The following is a 21080-nucleotide window of genomic DNA, read 5'->3' on the forward strand; positions in this document are numbered from 1 at the left end:
AATCTTTCATTTGATTAAATAAACACCTTCCTAAAAACGAGAAAAAGTTCCTTACTGTTCATTTAAAAATCTGACATTTCATATGCACCAACGTAATAATTACTAAGGTTGTCGAGGCCGAGGTTCAAAAGAGAACGAACGAACGAACGAACGAACAATCGACCGTGAAATCGAAAAAATCAATGTATCGGAGCACCGTATCAAAGTTTAAAAAGAGCGAACTCAACCTTGTCTTTTTTTTTCGTTCGGCAATGGATCCGGTGGGACGTTTATCCGCGGCGAGCATTCCCATATATTACGCGTCCCATTTCACGGGGCCCGGCCGAGGTAGCGTAAATTGAACTGTCACGGGGAATTAACGTTAACGAGAAAATCGTTCGTGAATCCGTTTCGTGACTTACGTGTGGCAGCGATCTCTGCCACGTCCCGCTCTCTTCCGTCGGAGCGTTTTCGCCTATGTCTGTTAGTGCGTGATAATTCGCGCATACACAAGGTTATTCCCTCGGGACAGATGCGCTTCGACACGCTCTAGAAATGGTTGCCTCGTAAACCCTCGTGTTCCTCTCGTTACGAAAAAAAAGTACAAAAATCGAATTCGGAAAAAAAGATAAAGAGCCGAGCCAAGGGAAAAGTTGATTCCGAAAACTATCAGTGAGAATCAAAAAGAAAAGTGTAAAACGTGAAAGTAGTATGTACCTGATCAGACGTACGTCATCGGTACTTATCGCGATTCGCATTGTTCTCTGCCATGAAAACCACACGTCATAACTCAGCAAGGCTTTAATTAACCGGTTCTCGAAACTCCCTTGACACGCCGAGAAACCTAACCCCTTACTCGAGAACCGTAACGCCGCGGTAGATGCTTTCGATAACGTTATCGATAATCATCGATAATATAGACCTGTCGCACTCGATTCGATATGTCGATATTTTCAAGATGTCCGTAAATTGAATCGCCTTAGATCTGGACACCTTCATAGCTAACGAAGAGGGGTTATCGACTTTCATAATTTTATGCAATATCGATGTTTTCTACGAATTAACACTAATTTTTTGAAACGGGAGATACTTTATATTGGGATAGTAAGACTGCAAGCTAACATCAGTAATTATAACAATGACGAACTGACATTCGCTACGTGTTATACTCTACTTCTGCATTACCATGACCCTTGTATGACCGACAAAAATATTCGCGAGTAATTGAAGTACGATTTGTAACGCGGGCATTTGTTAAGGAGAATGCACTGCGAATTACCAGTATATTGTTCAGTCGTACTATCTTGTTCGGAGTATTTTATTACATCCACCCGGATATTTCCAACTTATCGATGATCGGTACAGGCACCATTCCATGGGCAGTCGCTCGATGAAGAACAAATTAGTTGCATTACATTTTAGACGCATAACATCGATCGTTTTGAATAATCTCGCAAACAATCATGGACGTACTCCGTGAGACGTAATGCTTAGTGCGGATGAACCTAGAAAATCGTGGTAGCGTAGAATACGGTAGTAGGCGGCGAGAATGAACACGCATTCCTTGAGCGTGGGCAAACATTTCTCGCGGGCGAGTAGGTTCTTTACGGCTGGTTCGATCGTTACAGCCGTTCCCATAACGCACTCGTGAACGAACGCATCGAGCAACATGAGGAGCATCGATCGAGGGCTCCGTGAACCGTTTGACAGGTAGCGCACGGGCTAATCGACGAGCGTTTAAAGGGAATTTCACGGGAGCAAGTAAGTAGATTCGCGGATAGCACATCGATCGTGGTTGCGCGTTGCGCGTGACATTTGCCGCTCGCTCAACTGTCTCGGGGTGAGAGGACAAAATAAATGTCGCAAGAGAAATAATAATCGAACTGACAACGGGATCGACCGAGCTGAAACTGTCCGGGGTCGATCGATTCGCGGTTCTACGTCTTCCGCGGTGTCTACGCTGCCGATGTCCACGGTGAGATATGTAATGATAATACTCACAAGAGCCGCCGGGCCCCGGCAGATCGTCAGAACGGTCAGCAGTCCGGCCACCAGCATCCCCTTCATCTTGCCACTCCGCCAAACCTTTCTTTAAATTTCGGCACGGTCCTCCGTTCGACTGGTTCCCCGCGACAATGATCTACCGAACTTCGAAGCGAGTTAGTCGGCGACCGCACTTCGTGTAACAAAAACTGCAGAAACAGTTGCGGAACAAATTTATTCGCTCTTCTTCAGTTGCGATGGACACCCACTATCACCCGCCGTGTATACGGGAGCACAGCGTACTACTGTGACACTGCTGCTGGGTGGGTCGCTTCACGAGAAATCAAGATGGAGGTGAAGCGCGGCGCCGGTGCCGCTGAAACGACTCGACCAATCAAAAGCTGTCACTCGATGACCGCGCCGGAGGGCGCGTTCACATGCGCGCAGTGGTCAGTCGATACTGTGGCGGGAATATTAAAATTTTGAAATAGTATTCTTTCCTTCTCTGCGAACATTCTCGACGTGCATTAATTTTTCAGAGAATATTTCTGCATTGATTGCACTGACAATATATTGTTTGTTCTTTAGAGGAACGAAATAAATGGTATACGGCTTACAGTAGCAATCTTCTTAAACAAAATGAATTTCCGAAAGCATACAATGTGGTGAAATCTACTTTCTTTTATTTGACATTGTTTTATAGAATTCTATGCAATAACAATAAATATTGCACCGTTTATAATAGTGATCTTTGTACGCAAATCACGTTTTATAGAATTTTTAAAAACACAAGGCTATAGAATTATAACTCTGAATATTCATTAATTTCATTCAAGATGATTTGTGATATTAAGGTATGTTTTATTTTTATAAAAATTTGCAGTGAATTCCAAAATTGTTAAAATAAAAATATATTTAGGAGATAAAACATTATAATTTCATATAAATAAGATATTTATTATGAATAAATAGAAATAACAATCAATAATAAAACATGTAATTTTTCAAACCTGCAAAAAATATTGACCACTGACAACTCTATAATATATTATCTAATAAATTAATGTTTTCTCTAATAATTTTGGATCTTGGTCTACCTTTTTAAATGCCGATAAGTAATTTTTAACAAGTAAGAATCACTGGAATTTTCAACGTTAATTAAATATTCCGCTGGAAAGAAGTTGCACTGCATTAATTAAACAATTAAAAAATAATATTTTTGTAATCGATCGGTCATCATAGTCAGATATAATTCATCAAAATAATTAGTTAACATACAATAATGAATTCCATTGTTACCGAATTTTTACGAATCGACGAAAACTGCGTAAAATAATAGCGTTCGCAGAACGTTTGTTTCGCTAATCAATCTGCATTGTTCACGCATATTTATTGTTACGGACGGGCACGTGGCAGGAGGATACAGGATGCACGATGAATTCGGATAAATTCGTGAAATACGATATATGCATCTCTCTTCTCATATCTACCGGATAATTCTACGAAAATATTCAACGTATACCGGGTTAAATAGCGGTTCCAATGATACGTGCGGAAACCTTAGCCGATGCCAATCGATGATAAAGTTTGACCGCGTCATCCGTCGCAGTAAGCCGGTGCTCCAAAGCTTCGATTTAAAAAAGAAAAAACCGGATGTTGGCAGCTGACACGCCTCTAAAGATAGATCATTCGTTCAGCTCCTCCACGATCAATAAGAACTATTAATTGATATATCGTCCGCTTCGCGTGTCATTACGACCGTCGCTATTAGCATGCGAACAGCGACAAGGTAGCATGACATCATAGACATAGTTGTACACCTATTACATACAACCAATCTGGTCGCTTGCATGTTTCTTCTCCTCTATGCTTGGCCATTTAGAAGCAATTTTTGCAATCACTTCTAAAAAAATTGCCACAATCTACATTTACTCAAATACATAATCACTGTATCTCGAAGTGATAAAACAGCAGGTGTAGACATGATAAAACGACAGATCTGAAAATAATAGAACAGCAGATCTGAACATAGTAAAAACGATAGATCTAGAAATAATAATGCAGCAGGTCCGGGAATGCTTTGGCCACAAGAAGAGTCTCATTAACAGTAATTACAGTCCTCGATCTGCATAGTCACGTATTCGTGCAATCGCGACTGAAGGCAGCAGCTGCTTCAGCGAACTGATTTCAGAAGATAACGCGACAAAACAACTGCAGTTTGTCAGCACGCATAAACAAACGAGTCGTTGAACTAGCAGTTCAACAACAAACAACATAGCTATACTTTCCGGTAACGTCGCATAAATCAGCAATGGGCTAACACGGGTCGCAACTTTTTGGGAAACGCTAATCCCATGGTCCCGCCCACATAAACGTTCCCTAATAAAGTCCACGACGCGTAATCGAGGCAAGGTCAGGCGACAGGGGCAAAGACAAAGAATTTAGTGGATGGAAGAAAAATCGTGAGCAGCATGCATCGGCCCTCCATGCTGAAGTCCGCACGAATTACCGAGGTTGTATTGTCGCATCCGCTTGGGCTGGCCTCTTGTTATTTTTACGGTTTCGAAGACCGCCGGCACGGTACACCCTCTTATCAAGCATCTCTTGACATTTCGTTTGTTAACAACAGTTCCCCTCCTGTTTTTCGTCTAAGCCACTAGACCTGGGGAAATTACACATTCCGCGTGGCTTTATCTGTCCTCCTCCTACGCCCTCGTCTTCGCTTTTTTCACCTGTCCCTTACCCCTTCTCCTTCTGTTTTCCTCTCATCCCTCCTCTCTCTCTCTCTCTCTCTCCTCCGTTTTTTTCGTCAGAAGAACATGAAAATGCACGAGCAGATAGCCTTGGCCCATACCTTTGCCCGTGTGTCGGCCACCGTACCCACCGGTTACCCTGGAAACGGTATCGATTTCAACCCTCAGCTATGCAGTAGAAACCAGCGGCACACCATGGGGATCTCTTCGTCTCGAGTTTCGACAAGACAGCCCCGTTCAAACCGCCCGATTACGCTGCGTTTCGTCTCTATTATCGCATTTCTATTCCACGTAATTTCCGAAAATTCAGGGCCCACCACAACCGAGAGTCCGCGCAAAATGGCCGTCAGAATGACCGCCCTAGGTCCTCCGGAGTCGATAATTGACTCCGCGGTGAACTTCCCTACAAACAAGCGACGTGTATTTGAACTGTTCAATCCAATTTACATGGAAAAGATTAAGTAACGGATTTTTGAAAATCGACGATCAAAGCCAAGGACTCGTTCGATTGCAATCCAAGCAATAAATTAGGATTACGAACGGATAAACAAGAATCGGGTAATACCAATGCAACAATTTCTTTTGTGATTCTTACTTACAGGAAGATTAATGGGCTTCACGGTGATTCGCGCCCGATAACAGAAAGCACTTTAGAAGGCTTCCAAGAGGAAAGCTCGACCCTAGCAAGATTTTTCTGCTTCGAGAGGAAGGAACGGGAGCTTCTCGGTTTCTCGAACTTATTATTTAAGTGACGATCGTACGTTCCGGAGCGATACGTCGTCCGCGCCGCCTTTACCTTACACCCACAGTTTTATGCTAATTTGAGTCCCCTTTTCACTGCGCGGTACATCCGGTTTAAATGTATTCGCGTAATCATCTCCGGGCCGTTCGAAGATGTGCTTGAAAGAGGTGGCTCCCGGAGAGGTTGAACCTTTTGAGACTAATACATACAGGGATTTTCATACATCCTTGGATCGTTTAAATAGAACCGTGCGCTTTCATTAGACCTCGTCTACGCCGTAATATTTTTAATGGTAATAATACTACGGCTGCATTACGCAATTTGTACACACAAAACCGAGACGAGCATTACCTCCAGTCTCAGGGCAGCGTTTCCCTACTGTACTCGAGGCTCTTTACGCAAATCTGATGCATCGCACGAACAGCATTATACGTCTTACTTATGTTGAAATTGCGCAACCAAGTCGTATCTATCATTATTATTAGTTTTAATATTTCGCTCCGTTTACGGACAGCGTGCCGAGAATAATTCAATGAAACTACGAGTGTTTAAACTTGTAAAGCAGTATTTTATTTGTATATCACCGGTTAACAGTTCACATAAGATAGGGAAATCCGCATTATTACTTCGCTAAATTGTTTAAGTGATTTATGGGGGGGGAGGGGGTACATACATTACTTTTGATAAAACATTTTAACGATACAACTAAGCAGCGAAACAAATGTTAATAGCTAATGTGTAAATATGCACTAGTATCTTTTTGCTAACTTTTTATCTTTATTTCTCTTTTTTTTCTTTACTAACCTTTTTTTATTTGAAAAGTCTGCTAGAAAAAATTCAAGTTTGAATATACTTTATGAAAATCTGATAAGCTTTATTAACTTTCTGGTTCTCTATTTACTCGTACAGTTAAAGATTGAATATAATCATACTGAGAACTGAGATTAGATAGTCGAACGTGAATATTTACAGGCATTTACATATGCTTGGCCAGGACTCGCGTAACAAATGCGTTTGTTAACGGATCTTGAATAATCCAGGCGGCCGTGTGCGGAGTGTTCGACGGAAAAATTTAATTAACTTTTTACGTCGGTCGAGCACTTTATTTGGAAAGCGAGACAAATATTTAGCGAGAACGAAAGGATTACGCTAATGGATTCTGTAACGTCAGATTTCGGTTCTGGAAATAGTACAGTACGGTTGATGCCGCCGTTTAAAGATTAAAGAGGATGAGGGTGTTAATTACGGTAACAGTGTGCAGTATTTTGCGCGCTGTAACGCGTCTCCGGGCAAAATTGTGCATCGTGTACATTATTTTTATCCGTTCCGAAACGCGAAATCGTTTTATTATGTGATGTTTGTGTACCGTGAGACGTACGGGTTCACGACCCATCGATTTGACGAGCGTAAAAATATTATGGCTCCTTCTTCACCTGTTCGATCTCGTAGAGGCCACAAACTTTGTTGGCCGGCACTGCTTTGTCTGCAAAAAGGTATACGGTGTTAAATGTCCCGCAAAATTTCAAGATTATCGAGGCTTAACGTCGGCAAATCTCGTTAGTCCCTCAACGAAATTGCACACGGCGGATTAGCATACCTATCATCTTCGGGTAGGACAGATTAAGGTTGTTCATTATGTCAACAAATTCATTCAGAGATTTGGTTAATCTCGGATTAAAGGTCTTCTCCTCGGCCACCGTGGTTACCATCCTGCCATTGTAATCGTGTGCCGGATACAGTCTATAATTCGCTGGCAGCGTAAAAATCCTCGTGTGAACGGAATTGTACAGTGTCTCCGGCGAACCACCCTGTAATTTCCGGTTATAACATGAAATTATAAAACAGGGAAAACAAAGTCTCGCGAAAAAATGTCGCTCAATTTTCGCTCGGCAATTTTAGCAAACCTTAATATCGTGGCATCGCGGAAGCGTAAGTATCCGGACGATAAAAATTAAACAGCGAATTTTACGAAGTTTGCTATATTCACTCAGCTTAGATGTAAGACTCATTTCTTCAAAATATTAGAGCGCGAATGGTCCTAGTATGTAATAAATAATTTGTATCCCTGTTATACGTAGAACTTTTGGAATTACCATTAATCGGTTGAACAACATCCGTTTCCAATTAAACAGAAATTCGCTCGTCGAAATATTAAATTCCCACTAAGTATGGCAACCGGTGTTTACCGAGGCGCTTTAATGAGTTTTAGGTTTACTCGAGTATACTAACTTGTACGGCGTAAAAGAAATTTGTAGAAAATACAGAGAAAAACTATTTGCAGCTATTACATTGATGCCACACCAAAAAGCTGCAGAGCTTAAATAAATGATGCGCAACGGCACGCTGAAGTTATCGCGAACAATATCGAACCGGCCCGACTTTACGTGACCGTTCCTCTGGAAAATCTTATCGCCAGATTTCAAGATTGAACGCTCAACATTATCGGGCTTAATAAATTAAGAACTGCGCGGAACGCGGCGTTCGAAGGGTTTTGACGCGCAGCCAATTACGTCAATCGGATACCTATACATACGTATGTGCTTTAACATTTCCAGGTTCGAGGCGTAAAGTATTTTAAACTGAACAGGGTGACCCACGCAACTAAGGGAAATCGAATTATTTCACAATTAAGAAAATTACGCGAGCGGAAAAGGCGAATAGTCAGATGAAATCTATTTTGATAGCAGACAAACGTAATTACCATTTTGTGGTATTTTAGCAGTATATGTTTTTACAGAACAGCGAGACGAAAATAGATCTCATTAGACCATTCAAATATTCTCTCCGGCGTTCTCTTTTTTTCCTAATTGCAACTAGCAGAAAGATACGAGCTGTCCCAGTTGCGTGACCAACCGGTGCACTAGAGAGAAATATATGTAAATTATAAAATATTTTTAGTGTTATAAAAACATAGTCGTTGGTATACACAAACCTGAAAGTCGGTTCTACCGCATCCACGAATTAAAAGCGCATCTCCCGTGAAAGCGATTCCTTGCTCGTCGCAAACATAAGTTATGCAACCTGCGAAAACAAAAAGGTTAATTAATTGTAGAAATTAATACCGTTGATAATTAAAATTCAGTAAAGGATATCCACTTCAGTATCCGTGCAATAAGAGAAGTAAAAAGACGCCGAAGGTTCACTGTTTCTGGGCGCTGTTAAAATGCTGCGCCATATTTTTGAAGGAACGTTCAAGAAACATTTATAATAATCACGTCGTGTGTCGTGTTAGTTTGCTACGTGACCAGCAGTCGACAACCGGCTTCCAGAACACGTAACTTTTACGTGACCAGCTCAATGTTAATGTTCACCAACGATTGACACGAAAGTTTAGTCTAATGCTAGGCATTTCGCCTAAATTCGGACTCGTTTAAGCTTTCGATCATTTCTTAGCGAGTCACGGATGCCATTAACTTAAATGACCGCACTGAGGCGGCACTAAAAATTACCTTATTGTAACACAAAATTATTTCTTGCTAAATTTCGATTAGATAAATTGCTGAAGGTCTACATATAGTACGAGACATTTTTATAGCAAAGTGTTCGGAACCACCATTTTCTTTTTAACGCGTTATCTTCTTGGAGGCGATATAAAATTTAGTGTTTACGTACACACTAATAAGATAATAAAAAGTTGATAAAACTAATATTTTGTTTAATAAAATTTTTATAAAGCAGCTTATGAAAATATAAGGAATATATTCCGCTTATTAGTCTAAACGTATCTCACAAAATTTATTTTTGAACGATTCAATACGCAAACGTCGTTAAATTTACCAATGCAGTCAGTGAAACTATTATTGCCACACATTCTCAACGAGGTTCTTTTATATTAAAGTGTCGTATATAAAACGCGAAACTGACACGTTAAGGACTCTTGAAATAAACGACTTGCTGGAAATCGAGGTTTCCGTTTTTATTTTTGGTTCTCATTTAAATTGCACAGACTGCCGCAAGCTGCGGTGAGTAGAAATAAAAATACTACAATGATTTCTAGATATTAATTACAACTATTTTATAACTACCACTATCGGAGATCTTAATTCTCAATAAATCTCTAACTAGATTGAGAAAAAATATTAAACTGACTGACCTTCGGTGTGACCAGGCGTAGGAACCACTCTTAGACAGTGTCTACCAAAATTGATTTTATCGTCGGGATTCAGGAGAACGTCTGCCTTTGCGCCGCTCGCTTTAGATATCATTGACCGGCAGCCAGGTAACAATGACTTCAGTTTTCCCGTTCCGGTAATATGATCAGCGTGCATGTGCGTGTTCACTGCAAAAAGGTTCAGTTACTGGTCAGTTATCGGTCATTGCAACTATCAACGTCCATTTATCACGATTTTCGGGAATCAAGAGATTCGTCCGTAAATGCAAATTTGCAGATAGTCCTAAATCTTTCCATTAATTCCAACAAGGAGTCCTTGGAAAATACCACTTTAATAATTACTTTTTATACTGTGAGTCTCTGCAAGAGACACAAAAGATTGCAACGGTAGAAGCCGGTCGAGAGCAAGATAAGAAGGACACGAACTTCCCGAGAATTTTCGCTGAACTTTCCTACGAGAATCACACTTCCATTACAAAGAAGTATTCAAATAGGGGCCGAACAATTTAAAAGTAGTGCTCGATCAATTTCTCGAATAAAAACAACGTCGTTTCGTTAATCACGTTTCACATCCGAGTAAAATTTACGAAATGGCCTGAAAATAAAATACAAATGAGAAAAACATAGGGGAACTTCATGAAAATTTTCCTTCAACGATATTGTGCAAGAACATTTGTGTGAAAAAGAACTGAGGACTTCTTGTTTGCTGGAGACTTAATCTTGATAATGATTCAGAACAGATAATTTCGATTAATGTTTATCTGATAACTGGAATGAGTATCGTTTATTTCACCACAATTTTACCAGTCATAATACTAGGAAATGCAAGAGACCATACATACATATTTCAACAGGAAGTTAGTTAATGGGTCGAAATTAGTTTGGTCTCTCTAAAATATTTAATACTTCGAATGGATCGTTGGGCAGGAATAGGAAAAATTTCAACAACATGTAAAAATGGACTATATAAAAAAGAGAATCTCAATAAATGTTTTAAGCTGCCCTATTCGTAAAGCAATAAGTAAGTAATCAAAAAATTCAAGGAGCTTCCGACAAAAGTAGTGTTAATTAAGTACTTCGTGCAGTTTCAACCACTTCTTGAATATGTGTTATTACGTTGAAAATTATTCGTTCGTTTTTAAGTCGTTGTGCACGGGCACGAATGCAGGATTACTTTGATCTGTTCTAATAAATTCAACTGGACGTAATTGAATTGTTCCGGAAGACCCTTTCCGTGTCTTGATTCATGCGGAAGACTTCAAGTACTAATTTCAACAATTAGCCATTCGGCCCGCTCAACAAGTCATAAAGTACAAAACTTGTACTTCGCAGAACTATCGAATCATTAATTGCTGCATAACTGTTCAATAGCTTAAACCAACGGGGACATCTTTGACTTAATCACCAACACGGCCGATTACAAAGTCAAGGCCTTTGTTTCAATGTTATTAGTATGAATTAGTATGAACCACTAATTTAATTACTCGATATGAAAAATATTTAAATAAACTGCAGAATCTCGAAATAAGCTTTTAATTATAACTTAATTTAGTAAATTCAAATATTAAATATGTATGCCAAGGAGTTCCATCCGTTTAATTCAATACGGCGGACGGAACTTTAGAAACTCTCGTCGTTTTACAATTTTTAATCGTCAAGAAAGTACTTCTGTCAACAGATTGTATAATAACTTACCCGCATATCTCAAAGTTAATCCTAGTTCCTGAACAATATTCTTATCACGGTTTGCCCATTCGATTACCGGGTCAATTAAGACTGCTGTTTTTTCGTTGATATCAGCCAGCAAATAAGTGTATGTACTGGATACTGGGTCGAAGAACTAAGAATTCAATCGAAAATAAAAGTACATTTTACTCGTAGCAATATTTATAACAATTTGAAATATAGTTTACTCCTAAAATTTCGTAATCCACAAATTTTAAGCAATTTTCAATTATTGGCAGAGATACGCAATGTTATGAAACTCTGATGCAATTGAGCTTTATTATACCGAGAAGTACAGTGAAAAAAATTTTAAATTTCCCGCTTCTTCCTGATCTATATCATTATCGGTAACGAAAATATAATCTTATCAATTAAAAACAAAATTCCATGAACAAATTTATTAAACAATTAAAATAATTTAGGATTACATTCTAATATTCATGTGAAATTTGCAACATTGTTAATGATCCTTTGTTAAAACAACTGCAACATGTGAAATTCGCCTAAATGCAATATAGAATAGGTAGGGACGATAAATATTGATTATTTAAATCAGCTGCTTTAATTGGTAACGCTAGGTGTCACTGCCAGGGCGAAAATGCACTATATAATCGATGGAGATGTTGCACTTTGTTGCACGCAAATGCACGTATATTAACTTACTTGTCGGAAGAAAAAATCTTTTGTAAATGGAATCGGCTCCGTTAATGCAGTAGTCATACTGTAATTATGTTGAATAAATGTATGTGGTTTTAAAAACGAAGATGTTATATGAGCCGAACACAATTTTTGGAAGAAACCCAGTTTCATATTCATGCAACAAGCATGCTATTTAAACAGAGGAATCGTACTGACAGCTACTGACAGCAGTTTGCTACCTATACCACTGACGATTATGCAAGTTACTATCGCAAACGCGGCACATTTGATTTTTATATACACATGTATATTGATGTGTATGTAGACATATTTTATATTGCAAGATAGGTTATCCTCTTGGATGTTTTATCATACACAGACATTGTACTCATTCACTGTCTGTTACTATTGTACTATATAACAGTTAAATATAACTAAATATTTCGTTATCTTATTAAATATATTAATATATTTATTAAATATAAAAAAGGCAACTGGATCATTAAGACGGCTTTCTATGTAATGGTATTTCGTGCTGCTTCCTCCCAGTCAGCCATCTTGCTAAATTTATACATACATATCCTTACTCCATCTTGACTGTTCTCTTTCCGGTTAGCTTCCGAGCCAAGGTGTGTATTTTTGGCAGATTTCTTTAAACATTACCGTATTAGCGTTAAGAAAGGTAGCATAACTTATAATAGAAAACAGTGAACTTGTTTTGTTCTGTATTCTATCTAGTATGAAATAAAATACATGCTTTAACTGAATATTAAAATTGTTGCTACAGAAATACACGTGTGGCCTGTCGACACAACCTTTGTGTTTATTTATCATTCATACTGTAAATATTTATTTCAGATGCCTTCCGTGACACTAAAAGACGTTGACCAACACAAGTTTGTCAAGGCATTTGCCGCGTTTTTGAAAAAGTAAGTACTTATGTCAATGTTATATACATAACCTTAAACTGGATAGGTAGCGGCATACTGTATCAAGTTGCAGTGTTCTGTTTATAATGGACACAAGAATCTCGCTTACTAATTTCTTATAAATTGTAGGACCGGCAAAATGCGTGTTCCAGAGTGGGTGGACATTGTAAAATCTGCACGATTCAAGGAACTTGCACCATATGACCCTGACTGGTACTACATCAGATGTGCTGCCTTGGTACGACATATCTATATCCGTAGCCCAATCGGTTCTAGAGCAGTCACCAAAATCTTTGGTGGTCGCAAACGCAATGGTACCCATCCGAGTCACTTCTGCAAATCTGCTGGTGGTGTAGCCCGCAAAGCTCTCCAAAGTTTGGAGCAACTGAAGCTCATCGAGAAGGCTCCACTTGGTGGACGCAGACTCACTAGCCAAGGTCGTAGGGATTTAGATCGCATTGCAGCACAGGTTAAAGCAAAAAGCAAAAAACAACTCAAAATGCAAGAAACTCTTGTTCTATAATTTCATTTATGTAATAAAAGAAGAAAATTCATACATGATTGGCATCATTTATATCCGTTCCTTCGTTTTAGGGTTTAATCCCTTGCGAGTATGCTACTGAGAACACTTTCTTCAGAGAATTACATTGTGTATCACAGACTTGGTTTGTAAAGCTGATTGTTGCATGGTGATCAAGTGCTGTGATTTTGATTTATTTTTGAAAATCGTTTATTTGTGCAAACACATTCAATTTGCAGCACTTGATCATCCCACAGTAATTGGCTTCACTACCCATGCTAAATTCAATGCTTTTGTCATATGCACAATTAAAATTACATACTAGCGATTGATTCATGAGAAAACGTAAATATTCGATATTAACGACTTAGAATTAAGTTGCCGAAATCATCATTCTGAACAATTTACTGTTACACAGATGTTTTTAGTTTTTAAGATTACTATAACTTTTGTAATGAATATTTCATGCAAACGGAGCGTCTATTACACCTACGGAAAAAAAAATTGTTCACATTATACAAAGTCAACATACCTTAGGTAACTTATCTAAATTTCAAGGGCTGAGTGTAAAATAGGCATATGCTTCAATTTCATAATTTAGAACGCACATTTAAATAGATTATAAATTTCATAGAAAATGCGGTACGGGACGGCATTTACTTTAAGTGATATATAAAGTAGATAGTAAATTACGATTACTATCCATTTTTTATTACAAAATTCCTTTTATTATTACAATTTTTATTGTATATCTCTAATATCATCAAATTTTTATATAATGCCATGTTAGAACAAGTAAATAATTAAACAATAATGGGTTATGAAATTAATCAAAGAATGTGTAAAAAAACATAGTAATACAGAAAAACAAAATCGACACACATTTGTAAACTATAATGTTCAAACGTTGGCAAATAAATATACAGTAAGTCCTGCTCCTGCACATTACCATGCCGCAGCTCGATCCATTAGGGAAAGTCAATACCAAAATTTCCTTTGCTCTGATTGGCTGACGATTCACTGGTAAGACAGTGCTGCCATGACAGTCAAAGAGAAAGACAAAAAACATCGAGTAAGTAAGAGGACACGAAATAAGGACAACTACATATGGAGCAAGTCTCACTGACAAACGATGTAGATTGCCTAACTCTACCGTGCTTACTCTTTTCACGCATCCATTCGGTTGATGCGTCATCAGAGGCACGCGGCGCGAAATTCGTTTATTTTTGCGTCTATTTACTTTTTAAAAAATCCGTTTTATCCCAACACTACTTCACCGTCATTAACTCTATGTAGTTATTGATTTCGAATCAAGTATGAACGAGTGAAGTTTCTTCCGACCTACAACTGATTGAAAATCGAAAATTACAGTGATTGTCAGAGTCTCACCATGTTGAAGTTGCTAAACTAGAGACTCGAAAGGAAGTCAGAACGAAACCAGAATTCATTATGGCTGGGTAATTCTTTTGTTACTGTACTCGTTAAAAGGTTCTACAATTTCTATGGAGGACGAAAAATTATTTCTTTAAATATTGAGTCACTATTTGATGACAGGAGGGTGTTGCGTTATAATTTTGGAACAGGAAGAAATCCCTACGATAAAGTCCGACCCGTTGCACAAACACTCGCGAGCACACCGGTATTCAAAACCTATAATTTAGTTCAAATCATCGATTAAACAAATAACCGATTAGCAGAATGACCAAATAATGAAATGACCGATTAGTCAAATCACCGATTAAACAATTGACGGATTAAATAAGTAGCCGATTAGCCGAATGATTAATTGGCAAAAACACCAAATGACCGAATGTCTAAATGATCGAAAACCCCAATGATTAAATAAACCGATTAAATATTGTAACGGAATAGTATTTCGAATTAGAGTGATCGACGGAGAATATCGAAAACACAACCGTCATGTTCAAATGCAATCGAGTAATAGATTCAGAAAAGTAAAATTGTCAGTTGCGGATTATCCCTGCGCTGAGTTAATTAGGGTATCGGCTGACCGCCAGTCAACGACAAAAAACGATATAAAATTCAAATTCTTTCAGTAATAAATTTATTTCTTACTTCTTAATATTTGAAACCATGCTTATGTATTATAGATCCTTTGGACTAATATATTTAAACGATCGGGATACATGTATATCTGCCTTAGATTTGTGGTGGATGTAGATAAAAACGTTTTCTATTTTGTCGAACATTTTTAATATTGCTCACACTTATGAATTATGTTAACAAAGATTCTGCCAATGAATTTATAATTCAATTATTACTGTTTCCTAGTAACGAATACTTCAATTGATATATCACCACCTCATCTAGAGCCTGTGAATTTGTCAAAACATTGGGAACACATTTACCTCAAAGTATGTTGAACAGCTTTCGCACGTACACTGGACGCAACAGATTTCATTTATTCGAAAGTTGAAGTACATTTACAAATAGAATCCAAGATGCATGCCTCAGATGGCGCGTCAACCGAACGAATATGCGTGGAAAGAGTGAGACTGCAGTACGGCAAAGTAAGCAAGCTAGGTTTCCAAATCCATGTGCACAGTTACACATAGAATCTGATGGATATTGTTCTGTTTCTCTCCGTCATATCTTGTTCTCTTTCTACACTACTTTCGTGAAGCCAGATACGCAGTAAAATGGTAGGGATGTGCGGGACAGCTTAAGGAGTACGAAAAGTGTGCAGGAGTAGTACTCATTACTGTAATTTCGAAACGAGTGCCATTAGTCACCGCAAGATGGTGCGAGGTTCGTTTGAGATACAGCGAACTACTTTCTCCGTCGTTGCGCGGTCAATGGTGAAGGTATGGGCGTCAACAGCGCCGCCTCAGTAAAACTTGGACCGTGGACACAGACGTTTCGGCACAGATTAGGCTGATTTTCGACAGAGTGGCGAGTAGGTGAATAAGAGAGAAGTTTGGTGCCCCGGGACTTAGCCGCGTACGCGCGTAAAAGTGTGTATGCATCGTGAGCCGCGCGACGAACGATACCGTGTCAGATATGTTTCCTCGCGGCCACTGCGGGAAACCCCTCGCCGCAAGAATGTTAAGGGAATAATCGTGTCGCGCAAGTGTCTCTCGCTGGCAGAGAAGACAGACGACGACGACAACCGTGTGCTCGGTTTACCTCCGTCTCGTTCCCTCTTGTACGCGCGTTGCAACAACCCCCTTTTCCCTCTCCCTCCAGCCTTCGTAACCCCCTTCTTCCTCATCTGTCCCGCCACTCCTCTCTGGGTCCGTTGGTCGCACCGGGACGACGTTTACCGTGCGTCACGGGAAACGGCATTGGGAGGAGACAGAAGGTGACAGCCCTCCCGCGGAATTTATGGTGCGCACAGGCGAAACGGTGAAGTGAGTGGTGTCACAGTGAAGTGAGTGCGACGGCACCGACTTTGCCTAAACGGCCGGCGAACAATCGAACGAGTCCCTTATCGCTTTCGGCTGCTATAGGCAGAGCCAAGGAGAAGATGCCGGGCCTAATCGCCGTCAGTGAGTTCGTCGAGGAGACGAGGGAGGACTACAATTCGCCCACCACGTCCACCTTCGTCTCGCGAATGCCACAATGCAGACAGACCATCACGTCCCTCGAGGAGGTGAGTCTCTTTCTCGTCCCCCTACTGACAACGGGCACCTACTTCATTTCATTCATACACTCGGGGGCCACTTTGCTACCCTCGCCGCTCTATAACCTAACGGTTGGGTTTTAACCGAGCGATCGGTGGTCGAGCGCGTGTTCCACTGCGTGGGCGTTTACAATTACTCCGTAGATATCTGGTATTTATCCTGCGCCAATTGTATCTCCGACTACGACCGATTAGACGATTTTCCCGTGCAACATACTCACCACGTTACTTTTACCGTCGATCTGACCTGCATCTATGTCAGTTTCCATGTATCGACGATGTAAATAGTCGATGGAAATCGCCTGGCAATTTCCAGACGAACACGTTCGGACATGCTTTGGCCGTTGCATTTCGAGCGTGCCTGACCGACAGGAAAACAGGGAGATCGCGAGAAATTTTTATTTGGTCTGTATTCGAGTGTCTCGGGATTGGTAAGCATGATTGTTGGAGTGGCTTCGATTTACTCTACATACAAATTTCAGAAATTTTTCTTGTACCACCAGCCAGAATAAATATGAGTGACAATAAAATATAGTCTGTGGACAATTTGAACTCAATAAAATGATTAAATGGCAGTGAAATCGATTTTTTCGAATATATAGTTTTCAACGTAATCAATCATTTAAAACTATGTCACACATAACTTGTAGATCTAGACAGGCTGCGCCTTTTGTATCGAATTACATTTTTTCGTACTTCAGAATGTTTTCCAAGAACATAAAAAATACTTAAAGAACATTGCAAATTTTCTTTCCTCAATTTTGAGAATTATGTTTTAATTATCGTTTTTGCCTTACTGGAAACTTTAATTTTTTTCAGGGATACGTAATCCAATCAAATTCTTTTGCGCACATTATTTTTTTTTTGTTAGCTGCAACTATTTCGGCGAGTGTCGCGAAAGATTTTCATGACGACTAAATAAGAGCCACTCTAATAAATAATTTAATCCTCGAGACACCACTTTTATCGGAGAGCCACTGTCAATCGAAGATCCTCGAAGTACTTCGCCAAGCGTACACAATTGCATTTACGCCTTGATAATCGTTGCAGGTATTGATACTTAACCTATGTGTCACGATCGGTCATTCTAAGTAGGTGTCTAGAATGGAGGAAGAAATAAACATGTAGTCATGAGTAATTAATACGTTTATTAGACGGTTGATCACTTGATTCGGCCACCAATCGAAGGTAGCGTATTTAATGTATTATACAGATGTTTTGCAACAAAGCACTACATTCTCGTGTGCATGTCGCGGATTTATACGTCGTGAGAGGGGGTTGGAGGGACTATATTCAGATTAATTAGCGGGATAATGAAGGTACAATGCGACCGAGAGTTACAGGAGCGAAGTGACTCGAGTTAAAAACGTGTGTCTCGCACAATTATTCTTTCACGCAGATGCAGATAATGGATCTTTTGTAATAGCAAACCGTAATACGCCGACGTAATTATCGGTGAAGAATGTTATTGCGAGAGCCTTTCGTAATGTAACTGCCATCGTAACTCTCGCGGACTACACTGTCTAGCGGAAATATATGGGTTCTGCTTCTGGATCCGTTTCCAACTTATCCGACGTATAGTCAGGATTTTTGTTGGTAGGTCGAAAAGCAGAAGCACCTGCGGAATTTGCACACATAACCTATCATGTAACGCTATCGGATACGGATCTTTTTTTTTACGGATCTCAAATATAAAAATTTAAATTCGTATGCTATTTATAATTTTCAATTCATCGAGTGTTTCCTCGCTTATAAAATATTTTCACAGTGAATAATGGCTACTATAAATTCGCACTTGTCTCAAAGAGAATTCTATTATACCTTCTTTCGGCATGTCATCGAAAGAAATCGCAGTAGTTTTTTATCACGCTTGAAATTAGGTCGTCGAATATTCATATTACTTCATTTACATCCTTTTTTGGTATGCATGCGTATACGTAGATACAGAGATACATACCTGTGTATTGTGGAGTTCGATACGTTTCATCATTATTAAATTACAACTACTCAGCGATGATAAGGAGAACAATTATCATTGCGCCACTGCTGTTTTGCATATTATCGAATCGTGGGCGTATTTTGTAACACGCGCACAGATAGGGAACTTTGTGCGGAAAGTGTACCGTGACGGCGCGGCGCTCCTAAGTGGAATTTATGCATAGAATTATTAAAGTTTCTTTCTACAAAGAGGAACCATGGCTAAAACTTAACATCGACGTTAAAGCAGATAGATGGGAGCTAATTCAGAACATCGGTTAATTGTAATCCTTACAAAATGGGTTACGCCGTAATAATTACTGAATAATTAAACTTCATGTGTTAAACATGATAACTTAATGGATCAAGTATGTACAGAGTGTTCTATATAAAATGTTGCGGCATCACGTTCTCGAGAAATTAGCCAATCTAACGATGTAATGGATTTTTTCGTATCCGCTAGGGATTTTCACGTGATTTATGGCGTGTCGCTGCACAGCTTCCAAAAGAACTAGAAAGGGGTTGCCACCCTCATTTGTTTTGCGCAAAATGGCGTACGAAATTTTACCGTTTTAAAAACCTACATCTCAAACAGACAATCAAATAAATACTTCTTTCTGTTTTCTAACACAGAATATTATTGATTACGTTCTCTTTACTGCAAACTGAATACAATGTAACAAATAAATAATTTGTGAGCCTCGTCTCTGAATATGATAGTAACTGTTAGTTTTTAAAGTAACTTTTGACGGTTTAGAAAATTAATAGCATTTGTGCAAATAATCTTTTAATATTCTAAACTACGCGAATTAGGAAAATTTACTGTGGTTTAAAGTTGAAGCGGACAGGATGAAAATCTAAAACCGCATGACGTAATTCTATTTTAGATTTGATGTCCCCGACTTCGACTTTATTTTCGCGTCTCCAGAAGATCGCTTTTCCGATTGCTGGCACTCGACATCATTACGGTTTAAGGGAAAATCTAGAAAACACGCGGCGTGTTACTTTTGCCTCTCGGAGTCGATATCCAGCACGCACCTGTAACGGCCAACGAGTCACTTTTACGGTGCAGTTCGACTTGGTGCTTTCTTGTGAATTATATGCCCGGCCACTTCCGTCTGCTTTGATGCGCCAGCATCTTCCGGGTCAGCTCGTTTTCTCCTGCCTCGCCTTAATGACCCGCACGATTTTCAACGAAGAAACGCTGCGCGTGGAATATTTCTCTTAGCGTTTCCCGCGATACACTGCGGATAAACGACCACTTTCCATGATGCGTTCTCTTCCTCTCGTTTTTCCTCTCTCCAACCGTTGAATATTCATGGTTTTTTAATAAGTACATTGCGCGAGCCGACGTTTCTCAAAACGCGCAGCTCCAGTATAGTCAGACTAATTTTAAAACCCGTCGACGGTAGCTAGTTACACGTGCGTGACGTCATCGTGCCGACGGTTACCGGCCGGCGTCACAGAAAAGTGACAGTTCTTGAGCTCGTTATCTTGCTGCGGTTTTACTTGTTTAGATGTATACAGGTTCTTTGATTATCTTGCATACTTGCTTGCACATTTATGTTTATATTCTTCTTTGCTGATATCTCCAAAAGTATTTCTCACATTCTTGGAATTTATCTGACGGTAAACATGCATGCCAAACTGACCGGTTACTCACTCCTTATTTTTAAATTATTGATATAAAGCCTCTGTCATAGAAATGACTCGAAGACACTTTTAACTCAAGCATACATTATAACTAATCTGCAGATTTATTGTACGTATTGAAGATAGTAGAAAAACCAAAGGAATTTAAAGATGTCAATGTATTATTTCTAATCCATTAAAATGATTGAAGACCGAAATAATCTTCTATTGAATTTCTATCTCTTACAGTTGATGCAGACAATTTTTATTATGCATAAAAGTCCGAAGTTTAGTAAGAACAATAATAAAGAAAGCCTAAATAAATTAAATCATATCATTTTTGTAGCAACGCATATTTATCAGTTTTAATGCTCAGTGATTTTAGTGTTCAGTTTCTTTGTAACACTTCGACTGTCAGTGAAAATATCATGGTTTAAGCTTCCTATT

General features: G+C 39.2%; 4 protein-coding genes across 10 annotated transcripts in view; 2 read left to right on the forward strand and 2 right to left on the reverse strand.

The window, feature by feature from the left end:
• Appl (amyloid-beta-like protein) overlaps positions 1-2296 on the reverse strand; it is a 47687-nt gene extending 45391 nt beyond the window's left edge. For 4 of the 5 annotated variants that reach the window (XR_013494328.1, XR_013494327.1, XM_078183999.1 and 1 more), the window contains exon 1: positions 1981-2295. Coding sequence is in view for 3 of the 5 variants with exons in the window: in XM_078183999.1 (XP_078040125.1) it covers positions 1981-2046 (66 nt within the window). In the remaining 2 variants the exon portion in view is untranslated. Of the gene's footprint in view, positions 1-1980 lie in introns of all 5 variants that reach the window. The other variant, XM_078184000.1, reaches the window with a different exon arrangement.
• A 3717-nt stretch (positions 2297-6013) lies between these two features.
• Positions 6014-12215, reverse strand: LOC144471196 (persulfide dioxygenase ETHE1, mitochondrial). Its single transcript, XM_078183025.1, has 6 exons — positions 11957-12215; positions 11264-11408; positions 9551-9736; positions 8390-8478; positions 7055-7265; positions 6014-6940 (listed from the first exon to the last, which is right to left on the reverse strand). The coding sequence occupies exons 1-6, from the start codon at positions 12107-12109 to the stop codon at positions 6873-6875; spliced, it is 852 nt and encodes a 283-aa protein (XP_078039151.1). The 5' UTR covers positions 12110-12215; the 3' UTR covers positions 6014-6872.
• Positions 12216-12473: 258 nt separating this feature from the next.
• Positions 12474-13417, forward strand: LOC144471197 (small ribosomal subunit protein eS19A). The gene is made up of 3 exons (XM_078183026.1): positions 12474-12561; positions 12791-12861; positions 12991-13417. The coding sequence occupies exons 2-3, from the start codon at positions 12791-12793 to the stop codon at positions 13382-13384; spliced, it is 465 nt and encodes a 154-aa protein (XP_078039152.1). The 5' UTR covers positions 12474-12561; the 3' UTR covers positions 13385-13417.
• Positions 13418-16253: 2836 nt separating this feature from the next.
• Asap (ArfGAP domain of ASAP) overlaps positions 16254-21080 on the forward strand; it is a 37782-nt gene continuing 32955 nt past the window's right edge. For all 3 annotated transcript variants that reach the window (XR_013494210.1, XM_078182612.1, XM_078182614.1), the window contains exon 1: positions 16254-16994. Coding sequence is in view for 2 of the 3 variants with exons in the window: in XM_078182612.1 (XP_078038738.1) it covers positions 16869-16994 (126 nt within the window). In the remaining variant the exon portion in view is untranslated. The remainder of the gene's footprint in view (positions 16995-21080) is intronic.

Source organism: Augochlora pura, chromosome 6 (assembly GCF_028453695.1).
Source record: "Augochlora pura isolate Apur16 chromosome 6, APUR_v2.2.1, whole genome shotgun sequence".
In the NCBI taxonomy this organism is placed as follows: Eukaryota; Metazoa; Arthropoda; class Insecta; order Hymenoptera; family Halictidae; genus Augochlora; species Augochlora pura.

Bases quoted from the DNA above. Each gene is read 5' to 3' on its own strand.
- LOC144471196 (XM_078183025.1), bottom strand. From the start codon at position 12,109: ATGAATATGAAACTGGGTTTCTTCCAAAAATTGTGTTCGGCTCATATA. The intron at 8,479-9,550 runs GTCAGTCAGTTT...TTGTTTTCGCAG, and splicing joins TACGCCTGGTCACACCGAAG to GTTGCATAACTTATGTTTGC. The intron at 6,941-7,054 runs GTATGCTAATCC...ACCTTTTTGCAG, and splicing joins GTCCTACCCGAAGATGATAG to ACAAAGCAGTGCCGGCCAAC.
- LOC144471197 (XM_078183026.1), top strand. From the start codon at position 12,791: ATGCCTTCCGTGACACTAAAAGACGTTGACCAACACAAGTTTGTCAAG. The intron at 12,862-12,990 runs GTAAGTACTTAT...TATAAATTGTAG, and splicing joins TTTGCCGCGTTTTTGAAAAA to GACCGGCAAAATGCGTGTTC.